Source organism: Salvelinus namaycush, chromosome 30, assembly GCF_016432855.1.
Source record: "Salvelinus namaycush isolate Seneca chromosome 30, SaNama_1.0, whole genome shotgun sequence".
NCBI classification, from domain to species: domain Eukaryota; kingdom Metazoa; phylum Chordata; class Actinopteri; order Salmoniformes; family Salmonidae; genus Salvelinus; species Salvelinus namaycush.
In genome coordinates this window covers 11,583,302-11,606,065 of record NC_052336.1, presented here as the reverse complement: position 1 = coordinate 11,606,065, position 22,764 = coordinate 11,583,302, and the positions used below count along the sequence as shown (strand labels likewise).

General features: G+C 43.0%; 1 protein-coding gene across 1 annotated transcript; it reads right to left on the bottom strand.

Annotated features, from left to right (window-relative positions):
• Positions 1 to 4,231: 4,231 nt before the first annotated feature.
• Positions 4,232 to 22,454, bottom strand: LOC120025040 (transmembrane protein 41B-like). The gene is made up of 7 exons (XM_038969476.1): positions 22,220 to 22,454; positions 21,228 to 21,345; positions 12,429 to 12,557; positions 6,617 to 6,710; positions 6,396 to 6,500; positions 6,050 to 6,188; positions 4,232 to 4,715 (listed from the first exon to the last, which is right to left on the bottom strand). The coding sequence occupies exons 1-7, from the start codon at positions 22,320 to 22,322 to the stop codon at positions 4,546 to 4,548; spliced, it is 858 nt and encodes a 285-aa protein (XP_038825404.1). The 5' UTR covers positions 22,323 to 22,454; the 3' UTR covers positions 4,232 to 4,545.
• Between the last annotated feature and the right edge of the window lie 310 nt (positions 22,455 to 22,764).

Sequence of the window (22,764 nt, the reverse complement as noted above, 5' to 3'; positions counted from 1 at the left end):
TATTTTTATGTATTTTTTTTAATCTAAAAATTGGGCTGCCCGTGTCAACATAGCCAAAGTGGCCATTACATAAAAATATGAAGCGCTAAACCTGCTTTTATACAGGCAGCCTAATTTTGATCTATTTTTTCACCAATTGGTCTTTTGACCAATCAGATCAGCTCTGAGAAAAGATCTGATGTGACTGGTCAAAAGACCAATTAGCGGGAAAAATATATGAATTAGACTGCCTGTGTAAACACAGCCTTAGACATGCCAAGTGGACACACATTAATTCAGGTAATTAAACAATAACAAATTACATTTTCTCATGCTCAGAAAGGGTTTCTATAGTGGATTAAAACGCTAATCTCAGTAAAACCATTGATAATCAAAATAAGAAAATGCTTTCTCACTTTTTAAAATCAAATCAATTTTCATAAATAATGAGTGATTTCAGATGCAGAAGAGTGGACAGTGCTTGAGACATGGATTTTGAAGAAACATCAACAGTAAGACTGCCCAAGTGCACATTCACTGCATCAACCTCGAGATACAACCAGAAGGTTTCACAGCAGCAGAGAATTCATATAATGGACATCAGGTAAGGCAAAATAAAAATCACATCAAAGCACTCAAACTATAGTACAAATTAGGCATCACACCAACAGATAGATAGAGGTTGGACTCTAAGAAATATATAAACTGCCTTAAGAAAGTATTCACACCCCTTGACTCTTTCTTGTGTTACTGCCTGAATTTAAAATGGATTCCATTTAGATTTTTTTGTCACTGCCCTTCATATAATACCCCTTCATGTCAAAGTGGAATTCAGTTTAGACATTTTTACAAACTAATAAAAATTGAAACGCTGAATAGTCTTGAGTCAATACGTATTCAACACCTTTGTTATTAAGGCTTGCCATAAGTTCAGGAATAAAAATGTGCTCAACAAGTCGCATGGACTCACTCTACGTGCAATAATAGTGTCTAACATGATTTTTTTTATGACTACCTCATCTCTGTCCCAACACATACAGATAATTGTAAGGTCCCTGAATCGAGGAGTGAATCGAAACGCAGATTCAAAGCCCAGGGAGATTTTCCAATGCCTCACGTAGGGCATCTATTTGTAGTTAGATGTGTAAAAGAAAATACTAAACAGATGTTGAATATCCCTTCGAGCATGGTGAGGTTACTAATTACACTTGAGACAAATTCACCTTTCAGCAGGACAATAACCTAAAACACAATGCCAAATATACACTGGAGTTGCTTACCAAGACGACATTTAATGTTCCTGAGTGGGATAGTTACAGTTTTCACTTAAAGCTCACCGCCATTGGACTCTAGAGCAGTGAAAACGCGTTCTCTGGAGTGCTCAATCACGCTCAGCATCTGACAGTCCAACAGATGGTTTGGCAGATGCCAGGAGAACGTTACCTGTCCCAATGCAACTAAGTTTGGTGGAGGAGGAATAATGGTTCGGGCTAGGCCCCTTAGTCCGAATGAAGGGTAATCTTAACACTACAGCATACAATGACATTCTAGACGATTCTATGCTTCCAAATTTGTGGCAACAGTGTGGGGAAGGTCCTTTCCTGTTTCAGACAATGCCCCTGTGCACAAAGCGAGGTCCATACAGAAATGATTTGTCGAGATCGGTGTGGAAGAACTTGACTGGCCGGCACAGAGCCCTGACCTCAACCCCATCAAACACCTTTGGGAAGAATTGGAATGCCGACTGCAGCAAAAAGGGGGACCAACTCCATATTAATGCCCATGATTTTGGAATGAGATCTTCAACAAGCAGGTGTCCACATACTTTTGGTCATGTAGCATATATTAGTTGTATTTTTTTACAAATGTTAGAATTTTTCTTCCACTTCGACAGAGTATTGTGCAGATGATTGACAAAAATATTACAATTACATCCATTTCAATCCCACAACAACATTTGGAAAAGTCAAGGGGTGTGACAACTTTCTGAAGGCACTGTACATGAAGTAGCAGTGTGAAATCACTAACACCTGGGAAAAGCATGAACAACCAAAAATCTAATTGGTAGCTTTGCAAAGGGCACTGCTGGGTCATCTATTACTGCATTTCTCAACTGGCAGAGCATTGGGACTGGTGACGCACAAGAGGGAGAGCACACAGGCAGAGAGCCAGTCAGCACCATTAGTAGAACAAATATAAAATAATTGTATACAAAAACACCAGTTTTCAATACTTGATATGCCGTTTCATACAATTAAAGGGGAAATCCAATTATTAGCGATGTTTTAGTGATAGGCCCAGCAAAAGCATCAAGGGTTTCATATTTATCTTACTACAGTTGAAGTCGGAAGTTTACATACACCATAGCCAAATACATTTAAAAACTCAGTTTTCCACAATTCCTGACATTTAATCAGAGTAAAAATTCCCTGTCTTAGGTCAGTTAGGATCACCACTTTATTTTAAGAATGTGAAATGTCAGAATAATAGTAGAAAATAATTTATTTCAGCTTTTATTTATTTCATCACATTCCCAGTGCGTCAGAAGTTTACATACACTCAATTAGTATTTGGTAGCATTGCCTTTAAATTGTTTAACTTGGGTCAAACTTTTTGGGTAGTCTTCCACAAGCTCCCCACAAAAAGTTGGGTGAATTTTGGCCCATTCCTCCCGACAGAGCTGGTGTAACTGAGTCAGGTTTGTAGACCTCCTTGCTTGAACACGCTTTTTCAGTTCTGCCCACAAGTTTTCTATAGGATTGAGGTCAGGGCTTTGATGGCCACTCCAATACCTTGACTTTGTTGTCCTTAAGCCATTTTGCCACAACTTTGGAAGTATGCTTGGGGTCATTGTCCATTTGGAAGACCCATTTGCAACCAAGCTTCAACTTCCTGACTGATGTCTTGAGATGTTGCTTCAATATATCCACATACTTTTCCTGCCTCATGATGCCATCTATTTTGTGAAGTGCACTAGTCCCTCCTGCAGCAAAGCAACCCCACAACATGATGCTGCCACCCCCGTGCTTCACGGTTGGGATGGTGTTCTTCGGCTTGCAAGCCTCCCCCTTTTTCCTCCAAACATAATGATGGTCATTATCGCCAAACAGTTCTATTTGTGTTTCATCAGACCAGAGGACATTTCTCCAAAAAGTTGTCCCCATGTGCAGTTGCAAACCGTAGTCTGGCTTTTTTTATGGCGGTTTTGGAGCAGTGGCTTCTTCCTTGCTGAGCGGCCTTTCAGGTTATGTCGATATAGGACTCGTTTTACTGTGGATATAGATACTTTTGTACTTGTTTTCCCAAGCATCTTCACAAGGTCCTTTGCTGTTGTTCTGGGATTGATTTGCACTTTTCGCACCAAAGTACGTTCATCTCTAGGAGACAGAACGCGTCTCCTTCCAGAGCGGTATGACAGTTGCGTGGTCCCATGGTGTTTATACTTGCGTACTATTGTTTGTACAGATGAATGTGGTACCTTCAGGCATTTGGAAATTGCGCCAAGGATGAACCAGACTTGTGGAGGTCTACAATTTTTTTTCTAAAGTCTTGGCTGATTTCTTTTGATTTCCCCATGATGTCAAGCAAAGAGGCACTGAGTTTGAAGGTAGACCTTGAAATACATCCACAGGTACACCTCCAATTGACTCAAATGATGTCAATTAGCCTATCAGAAGCTTCTAAAGCCATTACATAATTTTCTGGAATTTTCCAAGCTGTTGAAAGGCACAGTCAACTTTGTGTATGTAAACTTCTGACCCACTGGAATTGTGATACAGTGAATTATAAGTGAAATAATCTGTCTAAACAATTGTTTGAAAAATTACTTGTACAAAGTAGATGTCCTAACCGACTTGCCAAAACTATAGTTTGTTAACAAGAAATTTGTGGAGTGGTTGAAAAACGAGTTAAATATGCATGTGAACACATGCAGTTTTCATGTCAACATTGATGGCACACAGATCATTTTAGGGTGGTGTGTTAACAATATCTTCAAATGATAGAACATTCTAAATGATTTAATATGTTCAATCTAACCAGTGTATAAAACAGTCATAACAATAGTCCAGAAATGTTGTGAAAATCAAAAACACTGAACTGCGACTCTGATCAGGACTGCTTTGACGTCACCCATATCACACAGGTTAAGAGATTAAATCAATTCAAAACACGGTTCAAGAAATACAAAGGAGGGAAGTGTAGCTTGAACTTGTGAGAACCATTGTGAGTAAAAACAAAGACAGATGCCTGATGTTTTCTGTATCCTTTCTTAAAATCTTCAATTTACAGGCAAGCAACATTTAACAAATATGGGAAAACAAACCCAAGGATGAGCAGAGGCCAGTTAGTCATTTGTAGAGCACAAAGTTGAGGTGGCCACAACAACATGTTTTGGGAACATGAGTCAGGGTTGTGTCAACGGGCAATGTTTCCACAGCAACCTCAGCAGGTGTGTGGGACAGCAACAGGCAGGACTATGTGAGTGACAGCGGGGTGTACCATTCCTGAGCCAAGGGATGGGCTGGGGGATCAGGCAGGCAGATGAGTTGCTGAGTTGTCTAATGCCTACTCCATCTTCTGCTGCAGTTTCTTCTGGAAGCAGACAGGCAGGATAGAGAGTACGGCCAGGACACCTAGCACAATCAGAGAGTTCCAGGACACTGCCTCCCCAGCTGTCGTCAGTTTATACAGTGTTGTACCAGCGTTGATCGCCACGAAGGACGGTGGGGCCACTCCTGACAGTCAGAGATAAGGGAGGAAGTCAGGATTGTAAGACAGCCAAGGCATTCCTTGGCGATCACCAAATATTTCTGTAGAAAAGTCAACAATAAAGGCTTGAGCTCCTTTTTTAAATACTGTGTTGAGCTGTTGACAGTAGGTGCACTTGATTCAAAAGCCCTGCGCACCGGGTAAGCAGCGTTCCCATTTTTAACAATTTTATTTGTCTTAAGAGAGAAACTCCGCCTACCCGGCGGACCGGTAAATCTGTGACTAAGTTGAGTGCACCTACTGCGCTGCCCAATCAGATAGCTCAAGTCACCGTGGCTATAGAGTTCCATGACCCTGGCCACAGCCAAGTTTAATAGGCTACTAGCCTATGTAAGATTTACTAACTTTTAAAACCATGACCACAGAGACTGTCAACGAATACAGCAAAGAGCTGCTGTTTTTATGAGTGAGTTCATGTTTAAGTTTATATTCAGAACTGTCACTGTTTTTATTCAACACTATTACTAAAAGCTGCCTCTCTGTATGTCTGCTAGGGCTGCAGCTGCAATGAATGAGTAGCAAAGTATCGATAGCACTGTGTTTTATTATTATTAGCAGCTTGTCGTGTCGATTTTATATTCAATGAATATTTAACTTTCTCTGGTCATAGGAACAACATGAATTTGTGCATAAGGCAGATGCGGTGCGACTCGAGTTTCACCATCAGGTGGAAAATGGTGTTCCCTCTCTCTGGTCAGTCTCACTGGAGGAAAGGAAGGAGAGAGCAGGGACCGTGAGAGGCGGTTGGGAAAAATCGTTTTTAATGGTCGACCAACTCGGAACTCCAATTCGGAGCTCTAGAAGGATGCCCCAGTTTACGACCTGAAGATCACTGACATCGTGATTTGACCTCGTTGACCATCAGATGCAGGTACCATCAATCCAGTAAAATAAAAAAGCAAATTATTTCAATTCATGCTCCACAGTGCCTCACAAATGCTAAACCAACTAATCTGTTTTGTTATCAAAGTTTTGAAATATAATATGGTCTGACATTAACAATATTGGCAGGCCAAGCATATAGCCAATATGCTGTGATAATGTATTAGGCCTACTGCCCAAACCTCATTCCTACAAAACTGTTTGTGTGAGGTTAATATGTAAAAAAAAAAAAAAAAAAAAAATCTGAGCTGTATATCTCAGCTTACTTTTAGACTGCGAAAGTGATCTTGACTCAGAAAATGTTGGTGACCACTGTATTAAATAGTATGAAACATTCACAAATAGCTCAGCAATAAAAACAATGCAACACTGCTTTCTACTGAGAAGTTAATACTGGAGTTTGATATATTAGCCTTACCAAAGAAAGTACCAAGGAAGAAGACCCCCAAAGGCACGTTGATGACGGGTGAGGTGATGTTGATGAACCAGTTGGGGAGAAAGGGAGTGATCCTCAGAAATATGATGTAATTGATGAGATGATCTCTGTGCTTGTCTACCTGTAATTGAAAACAGATAGCAGAACCTGTCATTCACAGTAAGGCCTGGAGGCTACTAGCCCCCTACTAAGACCCCACTGTTCTGTGGGTGCAGATAGACATGTGGCTGTTACTAAACTGTTCAAGTTTGCTTGTACTCTCATATCAACAACTTCCTACACTATTCAAGTACAGAATCTACCTGTTTTTCCTTCCAAAAGGTCTTACCTGCTGGGACCATTTCTGGGCTCTCTCTGTCAGGTATCTGTAGACCACTGGTCGCCCCACTAGATAAGATAGCATGTAGCAGAAGGAAGCTCCCAGGCCAGAGCACTGGAAAACAGTGACAGAGGCAGTACATTTTGTAAACCGAGTCTGGTTTACAGAGTCAAAGTACATTTTGTAAATGTCACCACTATTATTAGTCCTTGTGTCCATAGTATACTCACCAGGCAGACGAGGAAAAGAGCCAGGGGGAAGGGGTAGAGATAACCAGACAGGATGCTGAGGAAGATGGATCCAGGGATTGCAAATGTCTGGAGGCTGAGTCAGCAGCATCAAGGAATACAGCTCAAGGGCTGAACACACAGCAGCATGTGCACACACACACACACTTGTGGATGCAGTCACAAAAATATAAAAAACGCAAGATGCAACAATTTCTAAGATTTTGTGGCCTGAGGAATGTTGTCCCACTCCTCTTCAATGACTGTGAAGTTGCTGGATATTGGCAGGAACTGGAACACACTGTCGTACACTTAAATCCACAGCATCCCAAACCTGCTCAACGGGGGTGACATATTTGGTGAGTATGCATGGCATGGAAGAACTGTCACATTTTCCAATTCCAGGAATTCTGTACAGATCCTTGCGATATGGGGCCGTGCATTATCATGCTGAAACATGAACACATAGGTGTTCCTTCCCACCTGGACAAAAGGAACACCTATGTGAGAACGCTGTTCATTGACTTCAGCTCAGCGTTCAACACCATAGTGCCCACAAAGCTCATTACTAAGCTAAGGACTCTGGGACTAAACACCTCCCTCTGCAACTGGATCCTGGACTTTGACGGGCCGTCCCCAGGTAGTAAGAGTAGGCAACAACACATCTGCCACGCTGATCCTTAACGCTGGGGCCCCTCAGGGGTGTGTACTTAGTCCCCTCCTGTACTCCCTGTTCACCCACGACTACGTGGCCAAACACGACTCCAACATCATCATTAACTTTGCTGACAACACAACCGTGGTAGGCCTGATCACCGACAACGATGAGACGTCAGAGAACTGGAAGTGTGATGCCAGGACAACAACCTCTCCCTCAATGTGAGCAAGACAAAAGGAGCTGATCGTGGACTACAGAAAAAGGCCCCCATTAACATCGACGGGGCTGTAGTGGAGCGGGTCGAGAGTTAAGTTCCTTCGTGTTCACATCACCAACAAACTATTATGGTCCAAGCACACCAAGACAGTTGTGAAGAGGGCACGACAAAACCTTTTTCCCCTCAGGAGACAGATTTTTTTTTGGCATGGGTCCCCAGATCCTCAAAAAGTTCTACAGGTGTACCATCGAGAGCATCCTGACCGGTTGCGTCACTGCCTGGTATGGCAACTGCTCGGCATCTGACCATAAGGCACTAGAGGATAGTGCGTATGGCCCAGTACATCACTGGAGCCAAACTTCCTGCCATCCAGGACCTATATAATAGGTGGGAGGAAAGCCCATAAAATTGTCAAAAACTCCAGCCACCCAAGTTATATACTGATCTCTCTGCTACTGCACCGCAAGCGGTACCAGAGCGCCAAGTCTAGGACCAAAAGGCTCCTCAACAGCTTCTATCCCCAAGCCATAAGACTGCTGAACAATTAATAAAATCGCCACCGGACTATTTACATTTTCCCCCCCACCCCCTTTGTACACTGCCACTACTCATTGTTTATTATCTATGCATAGTCACTTCACCCCCACCTACATGTACAAATTACCTCAACTAACCTGTACCCCCGCACACTGACTCAGTACCGGTATCCCCTGTATATAGCCTCGTTATTGTGTTACTTTTTAGGTAAATATTTTTTTAACTCTTCTTGAACTGCACTGTTGGTTAAGGGCTTGTAAAGTAAGCTTTTCACGGTAAGGTCTACACTTGTATTCGGCGCATGTGACAAATAAAGTTTGATTTGATTTTGATGGTGGCAGACGAATGGCACGACAATGGGTCTCAGGATCTCGTCACGGTATCTATCTCTGAATTCAAATTGCCATCGATGAAATGCAATTGTGTTCGTTGTCCGTAGTTTATGTCTGCCCATAGCATAACCCCTCCGCCACCATGGGGCACTCTGTTCACAACGTTGACATCAGCAAACCGCTCACCCACACGACGCCATACATGCTGTCTGCCATCTGCCCAGTACAGTTGAAACTGGGATTCATCCGTGAAGAGCACACTTTTCCAGCGTGCCAGTGGCAATCAAATGTGAGCATTTGCCCACTGAAGTTGGTTACAACACCGAACTGCAGTCAGTCAAGACCCTGGTGAGAACGACAAGCACGCAGATGAGCTTCCCCGAAATGGTTTCTGACAGTTTGGGCAGAAATCCTTCTGTTGTGCAAACCCACAGTTTCATCAGCTATCTGGGTGGCTGGTCTCAGATGATCCCGCAGGTGAAGAAGCCAGAGTTGGAGGTCCTGGGCTGGTGTGGTTACATGCAGTCTGCGGTTGTGAGGCCAGTTGGACGTACTGCCAAATTCTCTAAAACGACATTGGAGGCAGCTTATGGTAGAGAAATTAACATTAAATTCTCTGGCAACAGCTCTGGTGGACATTGCTGCAGTCAGCATGCCAATTGCATGCTCCTTCAACTTGAGACATCTGTGGCATTGTGTTGTGTGACAAAACTACACATTTTAGAGTGACCTTTTATTGTCCCCAGCACAAGGTGCAACTGTGTCATGATCATGCTGTTTAATCAGCTTCTTGATATGCCATACCTGTCAGGTGGATGGATTATCTTGGCAAATAAGAAATGCTCACTAACAGAGATGTTAACAAATTTGTGCACACAATGAGAGAAATAAGCTTTTTGTGCATATGGAACATTTCTGGGATCTTTTATTTCAGCTCATGAAACATGGGACCAACACTTTAAATGTTGCGTTTCTTCTTATGTTCAGTATAGTTAAGATATACTCCACTATAGTAGTATACAGTGCCAGTTTATTATAGACCTGGCTGCAGAACTAATTTGTAGTCATCTGCCTGCTTTCAGCAACATCACAGGCAGATAGAAGTATCAGCTATAAAAGAGGTGGGGGGGGGGGGGTCCAGTGGTACCACCTCATATCAAAACATCATCCATATTCAGAGCACATTTATTTTGATGAATATGAATAAACACTACACAGTATGAACTATGAATACAAATGCAGTATCATGCCTGATGTCTTATACTCTGCTTGTTTGCCTAACCTCTTTCCCCTCCACTCTCTTGGAACATGTTAATGCATAGTGTCTGTGCTCTGGCCAGTATGTGCTGTTAGCACAAGGACTGGACCAGCTGACCAGGCCCCAGCCACTGTCTGGGATGTATTGCCTTGTAGTTTTACTGGTCATGCTGCTGACCTTTACCATGTTGTGGGGAAAGCATTCCTGAGATAGTTTTACTGGTAAATAAATATCTCAGGAATGCTTTCCCCACAACATGGTAAAGGTCAGCAGCATGACCAGTAAAACTACAAGGCAACACATCAGACAGTGGATGGGGCCTGGTCAGCTGGTCCAGTCCTTGTGCTGTTAGCACATACTGGCCAGAGCACAGACACTATGCATTAATATGTGCCAAAACAGTGGGAGGGGAAAGAGATTAGGCAAACAAGCAGAGTATAAGACATCAGGCATGATACTGCATTTGTATTCATAGTTCATAGCAGTGTTAATTCATATTCTTCATAATAAAATGTGCTCTGAATATGGATGATGTTTACATATGAGGTGGTACCATAACATGCACCGGAACATGTTTTTCTCCTCTTTTACAGCGGATAATTCTATCTGCCCGTATTGTCTGTCTGTAGTGCAATTGACAAAGCTGGAACAGAGTTTCTATTGCAAATAGCTGTGGGTGGAAACAAAGTCCTTAGAACCTACTGTACTGATAAAGTTGAACTAAGTTTAACTGCATGTCTATGTCTGATTTAATCTGTCTTCTCCTGTCATAAAACGAGGAAAAATGTACTGCACTCCATGGCTGTTGTGAACACACAATAATTGCCTGAATTAATACTCAAGGATCAAAGCCCACTGTACCCCCATCCCCTACTTCTCCATTCATTCTGCTGACCCACTGGAATACAGTGGGCCTCGCAGACTTGATGCATGTTGAAACTAGAGGTCGACCGATTACGATTTTTCAACGCCAATACCGATTATTGGAGGACCAAAAAAAACAATAACGATTAAATCGGCCGATTTTTTATATTTATTTGTAATAATGACAATTACAACAATACTGAATGAACACTTATTTTAACTTAATATAATAAAATCAATTTAGCCTCAAATAAATAATGAAACATGTTCAATTTGGCTTAAATAATGCAAAAACAAAGTGTTGGAGAAGAAAGTAAAAGTGCAATATGTGCCATGTAAGAAAGCTAACTTAAGTTCCTTGCTCAGAACATATGAAAGCTGGTGGTTCTTTTTTAACATGAGTCTTCAATATTCCCAGGTAAGAAGTTTTTGGTTGTATTTATTATAGGAATTATAGGACTATTTCTCTCTATACGATTTGTATTTCGTATACCTTTGACTATTGGATGTTCTTATAGGCACTTTAGTATTGCCAGTGTAACAGTATAGCTTCCATCCCTCTCCTCGCCGCTACCTGGGCTCGAACCAGGAACACATCGACAACCGCCACCCTCGAAGCAGCGTTACCCATGCAGAGCAAGGGGAACAACTACTCCAAGTCTGAGAGTGACGCTCTGAGAGTGACGTTTGAAACGCTATTAGCGCTCACCCCGCTAACTAGCTAGCCATTTCACATCGGTTACACCAGCCTAATCTCAGGAGTTGATAGGCTTGAAGTCATAAACAGTGCAATGCTTGAAGCATTGCGAAGAGCTGCTGGCAAAACGCACGAAAGTGCTGTTTGAATGAATGCTTACGAGCCTGCTGGTGCCTACCATCGCTCAGTCAGACTGCTCTATCAAATCATAGACTTAATTATAACATAACACACAGAAATACAAGCCGTAGGTCATTAATATGGTCAAATCCAGAAACTATCATTTCGAAAACAAAACGTTTATTCTTTCAGTGAAATACGGAACCGTTCCGTAACGTATCTAACGGATGGCATCCCTAAGTCTAAATATTCCTGTTACATTGCACAACCTTCAATGTTATGTCATAATTACGTAGAATTCTGGCAAATTAGTTCGCAATGAGCCAGGCGGCCCAAACTGTTGCATATACCCTGACTCTGCGTGCAATGAACGCAAGAGAAGTGACACAATTTCACCTGGTTAATATTGCCTGCTAACCTGGATTTCTTTTAGCTAAATATGCAGGTTTAAAAATATTTACTTCTGTGTATTGATTTTAAGAAAGGCATTGATGTTTATGGTTAGGTACACGTTGGAGCAACGACAGTCCTTTTTCGGAAATGCGTACCGCATCGATTATATGCAACGCAGGACACGCTAGATAAACTAGTAATATCATCAACCATGTGTAGTTATAACTAGTGATTATGATTGATTGATTGTTTTTTATAAGATAAGTTTAATGCTAGCTAGCAACTTACCTTGGCTTCTTTCTGCAGTCGCGTAACAGGCAGGCTCCTCGTGAGGCAGGTGGTTAGAGCGTTGGACTAGTTAACCGTAAGGTTGCAAGAATGAATCCCTGAGCTGACAAGGTAAAAATCTGTCGTTCTGCCCCTGAACAAGGCAGTTAGCCTAGAAACGGTGGGTTGTCATTGAAAATAAGAATGTGTTCTTAACTGACTTGCCTAGTTAAATAAAGGTGTAAAAAAAAAAAAAAAAAAAAAAAAAAAAAAATTCTAATAAATAAATCTGCAAAATCGGTGCCCAAAAATACCGTTTTCCGATTGTTATGAAAACTTGAAATCGGACCTAAATTAAAAATCGGCCATTCCGATTAATCGGTCGACCTCTAGTTGAAACAGCTAATAAGTATGCATCTAAATCTTCCAAAAGTTGACAACTTTGCAATACACTTACTACCAAAAAGGATACAAGATATAGGTGGTAAAGTAGGCTACTAACACTTGGGTGTAGTAGGTGTCTTTATATTTGGAAAGTACAGTTCCCAAGGCTTTAGCATCATCCATATCTTTGGGGATTTTAATAGTAGCCATCTCATCACTGAAATGAAGAAACGTGGATATCAATTCACCATCATACAATGTTGTTGATAAATAAAAGTGTGTGTGAATCTGTGTGAAAGGGCTTTGACACTTACAGAAACAGAGAAATTAAAACGTGACCGTCTATATTGGAGTGTGTCATACTAGGCTGTAGACAACTTAAATCAAATGATTCTCATCATTAGCTGTGATAATCATTGATAACAGTCTCCTATATAGATGTAATAGGCAGATTTCCGAACAGCCTTTACATGGTGGTACTTTCTTTGTTCATTTTTCGACGTCCCAGGTGTCTTCTAAACTCTGATGGCTAGTTGCAGGGGAATGTTTGAATTTAGAAAATGCTCCATTATAAAATCAAATCCATTTTTGCTCCATGAAATAATCCAACAATGTATACCCCACCAAATATATATATATATTGTGGGCAAAGAAAAGGGTCGAGTGACAAATGTCAGATATATGAGAGCAGAACTAATAAACAGGCTCTGCCCTATCACTAAAATGGCCACCCCGATCAGAACTACAGATCACAAAATGGCCGACTGCAATTCCCAGAAGCAATGGGAACCCTCAGAAGGTGGGGCCGACCCACAGATAAAGGGTCAAGACGAACCAGGAAGAGAGAGAGAAAGAGCTGGAAGGATCTGTGAACCATAGAAAAAGAGACAATATATATCGGCTGGATTTACCGTGTATGAGCTGGACTGAATGGACTTACCTGTTGGCATTTGGACCTGGACCTACCGAGAACCCGATTCGTGTACCGAACCCTGCTATCCTTGACCTTCACTGCGGCCTGGCTGGACCAGGACGGAGCAACAAACACAGGTACTGTCCTGTTCAAGAGAACTCTCATTCTTGGGTGATTTTGGTAACAGTTTCCCACTTAATTTGTGACAAACGCTCCTAATCTTGAAGAGATTTGCCACACGTGGTGGAGAATGCGGGCAGGGCTTCTGGCACCATACCTGGCAGGGGATGCTCAAAAAGCTTATTTCGACCTGGAGTTGAAAGATGCACAGGATTACGATGCACTAAAGGGAGAGATTCTGACTAGACTGGGAGTGACTGATACCGTGAGGGCACACCGCTTCCACCAGTGGTCCTACCGACCTGGACAACCCCCCCCGAACACAGTTGTTTGACTTGACTCACTTGGCACGGAAATGGTTGTGACCGGAGACCCGTTCATCCGCCGAGATCGTCGAGACCATTGTACTCAACCAGTTTTAGCTAGGTCTACCCCAAGGAGTTCGACGCTGGGTTGGCCAGAATGAGGTACTTTCTGCCGACCATCTCGTGGGCCTGGTTGAACGGTATTGTATGGCAGGAACAGCTGAGCAGGCACAGGAGGAAAGAGCCCCATTCCCCAGGCCTGGGCGAACCAGCGGACAGAGTAAGACTGTCCCAACATTTGGAGGGGGGAGAGAGCAGCATAGGGCCGTGAGGAAATAATCACAATGGGGCAGAGACACTACGGAAAAAGCCGTAAACCAGGACTGGGGGTTGAGGGGTCTCCCCCCGAAACCCTATTATCTGTTACAATTGTAATCGACCGGGACATATATTGCAGCCTACTGCGCTATTAAAGAAGAGCCAATGCAATGTAACCTCGGTGAAAAGATGATATGGTATGCATGTCCTGTGGTAACCACTGTACTTTAAAGATCCAGAGACAAACATATGTGCAGGGTGAAGGTTGAAGTGAAAGAGGTTGAAGCACTGCTGGATTCCGGCAGTATGCTAACCCTGGTCGTTGCAAACCTAGTGCCGACTCAAACTCATAAAGTCAGGATATCAGTGTTACGTGCATTCACGGGGATACCCGTCTGTACCCCACAGCCTTAGTGAGCATACAAACCGAGGACGGTCTGCTGGATTATGAGGTAGGCGTGGTCCCAAAGATGCCATATGATGTAATACTGGGTAGAAACTTTCCTAACTTTGCGAAGTTAGGCCAAAAGAACAGCATATTTGAAAAGTCAACAACCCTGACCTAGCAGGAAGTAGCATTCAACCAAAGCCAAGAAAAGGGGTCTCCCAGGGGCCAACCTCACAGGTGCTAGTAGGGGAGGATGAGGAAGAGTGGCAGACCTCGTTGATAAACGAGTAGCCCAGTACTAGTGGGGCTGGGGTCGATCTGAATCCAGAGGACGACTATCTAGAACCAGCAGACCTGGCAGGGTCCCTGACTAATTTCGGGACGGCCCAAAACCAGGATCCAAACCTGCAGCAAGACAGAACAGATGTGCAAGTCGTAGATGGTACTCCCATAAATGATGGGATGATGCCTAATAGTTTTCCCCACTTCATCATGAAAAAGGGTTTAGTGTACAGTCTCAAAAATAGGGGTTGATGTGGTGGAACAGTTGTTGGTCCCCACCCGGTACCGGAGGACAGTACTGGATATAGCTCATGGCCACATTCTGGGTGGACACCTTGGTATCGATAAAACCCGAGACCGGATTGTCAGGAGGTTTTACTGGCCAGGAATTCAGGCTGAAGTGGCTCGGCATTGTGGAGAGCGCCCGGAGTGCCAGTTAACGGGATTGCAGCCATAAGAAGTTAACGGGATGATATGACAACAGCCAGTGAAAGTGCAGGGCGCCAAATTCAAACAGAAATCTCATCATTAAAATTCCTCAAACATACATGTATCTCATACCATTTTAAAGGTAATCTTGTTGTTAATCCCACCAAAGTGTCCGATTTCAAATAGGCTTTTCAGCGAAAGCACCACAAACGATTATGTTAGGTCACCACCAACTCACAGAAAAATTCTGCCATTTTTCCAGCCAAAGAGAGGAGTCACAAAAAGCACAAAGAGATCAAATTAATCACTAACCTTTGATGATCTTCATCAGATGACACTCATAGGACTTCATGTTACACAATACATATGTCTTGTTCGATTAAGTTCATATTTATATCCAAAAACCTCCGTTTACATTGGTGCCGTGTTCAGAAATGCCTCCAATATCCGGAGAAATTGCAGAGAGCCACGTCAAATAACAGAAATAGTCATCATAAACTTTGATGAAAGATACTGCTAAATGACTTAAAAATGTAAATGTAAATGTAAATACATGTTTTACATAGAATTAAAGACACACTTGTTCTTAATGCAACCGCTGTCAGATTTCAAAAAGCTTTACGGCAAAACACAATAATCTGAAAACAGCGTTCAGCCACAAAGGCAAGCCATACAGTTACCCGCCAAATTGTGCAGTCAACAAAACTCATAAAAAGCATTATAAATCTTCACTTACCTTTGCTGATCTTCGTCAGAATGCACTCCCAGGACTCCCACAAGAAATGTTTGTTTTGTTCGGTAATGTCCATCATTTGTCCAAATAGCTATTTTTGTAGCGTGTTTGGTAAACAATTCCTACGTCAGGAAGCGCATTCACTAAAAGCTGACGAAATGTCCAAAAGTCCCGTAATAGTCCGTAGAAACATGTCAAACGATGTATTGAATCAATCTTTAGAATGTTTAACATAAATCTTGCATAACGTTCCAACCGGAGAATTACATTGACTTCAGATGAGCGATGGAACAGAGCTCCCTCTCATGTGAACGCGCATGGTCAAAGAATGGTCAGGTCATGGCAGACCTGACTTATTCCCCTCTCATTCGGCCCCCCTTCACAGTAGAGGCATCAGACAAGATTCTACAGACTGTTGACATCTAGTGGAAGCCGTAGGAAGTGAAAACTCATCCATATCTCGCTGTGATTTCAATAGGATCTTGGTTGAAAATCGACCAGCCTCAGAATTTCCACTTCCTGTTTGGATTTTTTCTCAGGTTTTTGCCTGCCATATGAGTTCTGTTATACTCACAGACATAATTCAAACAGTTTTAGAAACTTCAGAGTGTTTAATATAATATGCATATATTAGCAACTATGACTGAGGAGCAGGCCGTTTACTCTGGGCACCTTTCATCCAAGCTACTCAATACTGCCCCTGCAGCCATAAGAAGTTAACAGCTCCCCAACCAGCTGTTAGAAGCCCGTTAGTGCCACTCCCCATAATTGAAACACCATTTGAGAGGATAACAATGGATATAGTGGGCCCACTACCCAAATCCGCCAGAGGGCACCAATACATTCTGGTCATTCTAGATTATGCCACTCGCTACCCAGAAGCCATTCCCCTTCAGACGATGCTTCCAAAAATATTGCCATGGAATTAGTGCTCCTGTTCACCAGGGTAGGGGTTCCAAAGGAGATCCTTACTGACCAGGGGACCCCCTTTCTGTCTCGCCTTACGGCGGACCTTTGTAAATTGTGGCAGGTGAAACAGTTGAGGACATCGGTTTACCATCCTCAGACAGACGAGCTGGTTGAGAGATTCAACCGTACCCTGAAGTCAATGCTCAGGAAGGTAATCGATAAGGATGGGAAAAACTGGGATTGCATTTTGCCGTATCTGATGTTTGCCATTAGAGAGGTACCTCAAGCCTCGCTGGGGTTTTCCTCCTTTGAGCTGGTATATGGGAGGCACCCCCAGGGAATCTTAGACATCGCCCGGGGAACCTGGGAGCACCAATCCATCCCGTATACTAGTGTCATAGAGCACGTCACGGAAATGCAAGACAGGATAGCCACAGTCATGCCCATCGTCAGAGAGCACATGAGACAAGCACAAGAGCACACTTATAACCGGCAGGCTACCATGAGGGAATTTCAACCGGGAGATAAGGTGTTAGTGCTGATCCCCACGGTAGAGTGCAAACTACTAGCCACATGGAAAGGACCATATGAAGTACTGGAGAGAATAGAAGTTAATTATCGGATCCGACAGCCAGGTCGACGGCCCCAGGAAGAGATCTATCAAACCTGTTAAAAGCATGGAGAGAGAGAAACACTAATGGTCACGTATCCCACACACACACTCAGGAGACAGCCGGAGTAAATATTTCACCTACTCTGTCCCCAGCACAAGTACAGGAAGTAAAGACCCTGATCCAGAAAAATAGAAATGTGTTTGAGGTACCCGGCCGAACTGAGGTTACGGCTCATGATATCGTTTCCCTACCAGGGAGAAAAGTGAGCATGAGGCCATAGGGTACCTGAGGCTCGACAGGCCGCGATTAGAGCAGAGACGGAGAAAATGTTGGCAGCTGGAGTGATCGAAGAGTCACATAGTGAGTGGTCTAGCCCAATTGTTATGGTCTACAAGCCCGATGGGTCTTTGCGGTTCTGTAACAACTTACGGAAGGTAAATAATCTCCAAGTTTGATGCCTACCCCATGCGAACTACTGGAGAAAATTGGTGACGCTTGGCACATTACGACCCTGGACCTAACCAAAGGGTACTGGCAAATTCATCTGACCCCCAGAGCCAAAGAAAAGACACCCTTTGCAACCCCTGACGGTTTGTTTCAATACACCGTCATGCCATTCGGCTAACACAGGACCCCAGCCACCTTTCAGCGGCTAATGGACAAGGTCCTAAAACCGCACCAAGCGTACGCCGCAGCTTATTTAGATGTGGGGATCTACCGCCCAGATTGGGAATCCCACGTACCCTGGATACAGGCAGTGTTAGACGCCCTTAGAAAGGCAGGGCTCACGGCGAACCCTGCCAACTGTTACATGGGGTTAGAGGAAACAGAGTATCTGGGATAGACCGTGGGAAGAGGGTTAATCAAACCCCAAGGTAAGAAGGTGGGAGGCAATTAGAGAATGGCCGAAACCAGTAAATAAGAACCAGGTTCGAGCCTTCCTAGGGCTGACCGGTTACTACCGGAAGTTCATCCCAAGTTATGGCACAGTGGCCGCCCCACTCACCGACATGACTAGAGCCAGAGGGCCAAACATGGTCAAATAGGATGAAAGTGCCACCAAAGCATTTAGGACATTACAGGAGGCTCTCTGCTGTAATCCAGTGCTGGTGGTACCAGACTTTGAGAGAGAGTTCGTGGTTCAGACGGATGCCTCAGAGGTCGGCTTGGGAGCAGTACTATCCCAAGAGGTAGAAGGGGTGGAACACCCCATCCTGTTTTTAAGCAGGAAGCTGAAACCACGGGAGACCAACTACTCAGTCGTTGAGAAAGAGGCGCTGGCAGTAAAGTTGGCTCTAGATAGCCTGAAATACTACCTGCTGGGGCACCACTTCACCCTCATCAGTGACCATGCCCCACTCACCTGGAAGCATAGAGCTAAAGAGAAGAACGCTCGGGTGATGCGGTGGTTTGAGTCCCCAACCGTCACTTTGACTTAAAACGCAGGGAAGGAAATGGGAAATGTGGATGGGTTATCCCGCATGCACGCATATTTTGCTGCGGTAGCCCGACCTAGGGGGACGGATCTAGGGGGGCAAAGAAGGGGGGGGGGGGGGGGGGGGGGGGGGGTCGAGTGATAAATGGCAGATATGTCAGAGCAGAACTAATAAACAGGCTCTGCCCTATCACTAAAATGGCCACCCCGGTCAGAACTACAGATCACAAAATGGCCAACAGCCAAAACTACAATTCCCAGAAGCAAGGGGAACCCCCTCAGAAGGTTGGGCTGACCCACAGATAACGGGTCAAGACAAACCAGGAAGAGAGAGAAAGGATCTGTGAACCATAGAGAAAGAGATGATATATTGTCTGGATTTACCGTGTATGAGCTGGACTGTTTGGACTTACCTGTTGGCGTTTGGACCTGGACCTACCGAGAACCCAATTCCTGTACCGAACCCTGCTATCCTTGACCAGAACGGAGAAACAAACACACCTGTACTGTCCTGTTCGAAAGAACTCTCAATCTGGGGTGATTTTGGTGACAGTTTCCCACTCAATTTGTGACAAACGCTCCTAATCTTGAAGAGATTTGCCACAATATATTAAACACTTTAAAAACATTTAGTATGATTTTATATATCCACACACACAGTTGAAGTCAGAAGTTTACATACACTGTCTTAGGTCAGTTAGGGTCACCACTATTTTAAGAATGTGAAATGTCAGAATAATAGAGAATTATTTATTTCAGCTTTTATTTCTTTCATCACATTCCCAGTGGGTCAGAAGTTTACATGCACTCAATTAGTATTTGGTAGCATTGCCTTTAAATTGTTTAACTTGGGCCAAACGTTTTGGGTAGCCTTCCACAAGCTTCCCACAATAAGTTGGGAGAATTTTGGCCCATTCCTCCTGACAGAGCTGGTGTAACTGAGTCAGGTTTGTAGGCCTCCTTGCTCGCACACGCTTTTTCAGTTCTGCCCACAAACTTTCTATGGGATTGAGGTCAGGGCTTTGTGATGGCCACTCCAATACCTTGACTTTGTTGACCTTAAGCCATTTTGCCACAACGAAGTATGCTTGGGGTCATTGTCCATTTGGAAGACCCATTTGCAACCAAGCTTTAACTTCCTGACTGATATCTTGATGTTGCTTCAATGAATCCACAATTTTCCTCCTCGTGATGCCATCTATTTTGTGAAGCGCACCAGTCCCTCCTGCAGCAAAGCACCACCACAACATGATGCTGTCACCCCCGTGCTTCATGGTTGGGATGGTGTTCTTCGGCTTGCAAGCACCCCCCTTTTTCCTCCAAACATAACGATGGTCATTATGGCCAAACAGTTCTATTTTTGTTTCATCAGACCAGGGGACATTTCTCCAAAAAGTACGATCTTTGTCCCCATGTGCAGTTGCAAACCGTAGTCTGGCTTTTTTATGGCGGTTTTGGAGCAGTGGCTTTTTCCTTGCTGAGCAGCCTTTCAGGTTATGTCGATTATAGGACTCGTTTTACTGTGGATATAGATACTTTTGTACCCGTTTCCTCCAGCATCTTCACAAGGTCCTTTACTGTTGTTCTGGGATTGATTTGCACTTTTCACATCAAAGTACGTTCATCTCTAGGAGACAGAATGTCTCTCCTTCCTGAGCGGTTTGACGGCTGCATGGTGTTTATACTTGCGTACTATTGTTTGTACAGATGAACGTGGTACCTTCAGGCATTTGGAAATTGCTCCCAAGGATGAACCAGACTTGTGGAGGTCTACAATTGTTTTTCTGAGGTCTTGGCTGATTTCTTTTAATTTTCCCATGATGTCCATCAAAGAAGCGCTGAGTTTGAAGGTAGGCCTTGAAATACATCCACAGGTACACCTCCAATTGACTCAAATGATGTCAATTAGCCTATCAGAAGCTTCTAAAGCCATGTCATCATTTTCTGGAATTTTCCAAGCTCTTTAAAAAGGCACAGTTAACTTTGTGTATGTAAACTTCTGACCCACTGGAATTGTGATACGGTGACATAATCTGTAAAAAATTGTTGGAAAAATGACTTGTGTCATGCACAAAGTAGATGTCCTAACCAACTTGCCAAAACTATAGTTTGCTAACAAGAAATTTGTGGAGTGGTTGAAAAACTAGTTTTAATGACTCCAACCCAAGTGTATGTAAACTTCTGACTTCAACTGTGTGTGTACATATAAAAAATGTAAATATAAAATCAATAATGTAAAGGTTGGTTGAAAATATGCCTATACTGGAGCCTGTTATTAACATTATCACAGCTAATGATGAGAACCGTTTGAATGAAATTCTTTAACTTGGCTGGTGAATGCCATTTGGTATGCTGTTTCACAAAAGTTACAAATGTTGTACAAAAGTAACTCTTTGTACATGGGTCGGAATGCTGGCAAGATAAATGCAAAGAACAATTACTTGTTGAGCTCTGGGAAATTCCTGTACACTAGGTACATGACAGAAGCAGCGCAGGTGAAGACAGACAGCAGGATGAGGAGAGACATGCGAGCTGAGCCCCCTCCAGTGTATCGAGTCTCTGTGGAGAGATGAGTAGCTAAGTTATATAGCATACACAGTCAGCAAATTGAAAATATCTTGATAAGCCTCTATTCTTCTGTAACAACAGCAGTAAGCCTCATGTAATGTCTTGCTTCACTTTGCATCACTTGTTGTTCTAGTTCCTGGTTGATTTCCCCAGAGTACATGAAGCATGCCATGTAGTCAAACCATTCAAGATATATAATCCTTGAAACTGACTACATGTACTCTAACTTTGAAGAGGAACATATCTGCCTATGTTTTCACATGACTCCAAGCTTATCTGTTTATTTTAAAAGGTTAAACAAAATGTATAAATAAAGTGTGTATTGTGTAACATCCTGTTATGATAAGTGTTGCTCCATCTATATAATAACATTACATGGTTAGCCTAATATTTTCCTGACTTCACCCAAGTGGTTCTGTCATTGACATTGATTAACATTAGTAACTTAACGTCAAGCTGGGTATGGTCCCTGACAGTGGCTGACCGTGGCTGGATAGCAACCTACTAAGTTACTAACCTGATCATGTTAATTTCAACCAAAGATACTGGTAACTAACCCATTTTGTCTGTGCTTCAACTCCGTCATACCACCAGCCTTGAAAGCAAGCAACTTCTGAATCTTGATAATCAGCTGTGAGTTAGCTAACGCTGACTGACAACAGCATATCCGCATTTCACAATCATCTGGCTGGTTATTAAGCCGGCTAGCAACATTATTTAACAATACGTTTACCATATCATAGAAACAGTAATGTATCTTAACGTTAGCTAATCAATTAGAAGAACACAAGTAAATTAACTAGCTATACTAGCCAGTTAGCCGGGATAGCAACGTCGTTAGATTGTTAACGTTACCTATACATACCTTTGAAGGTTTGTGCCTCGTTAAATTGTGTCTTCGGTTCTTCGTGTAACGTTACTAACGAAACACTATCGGCCTCTCGTCTTTCTCTTCGTTTCTTGGCCATGTTCGCTTATTAAATTAAGATATCGATCTAGCTACACCAACCTCGGGTATAATACACCGGGCTTCTGTCAAAGTTGAAAGTAAGAGACGAGAGACCGCTTTGCCAACCGGCGACTCGCAAATTGACACATTCCCACAACCTTTCACCTTTTCTGAGTTTGTTTTTCTACTTTTTCCCCACAGTGCCCCTATGGGGCACTTCCTTGTATTTCCAAAACAATGCTACAGCAGCAGTGTTTATTGTTTATATAGTATATTATTGTCGTTTTTACAGTAGCAGTAATATTAGTAGCTTTCATTTATGTGATTACGTTTTGAGTACAGCAGCTAGATATTGGTTGTTCTCAGATGTTATGATGTCATCCAAATCATCATGAAAGATGGTGCTGAAAACTTCAAATCTACTAGCCAACTGCAATGACATGCTTTCCATTTTCATAATA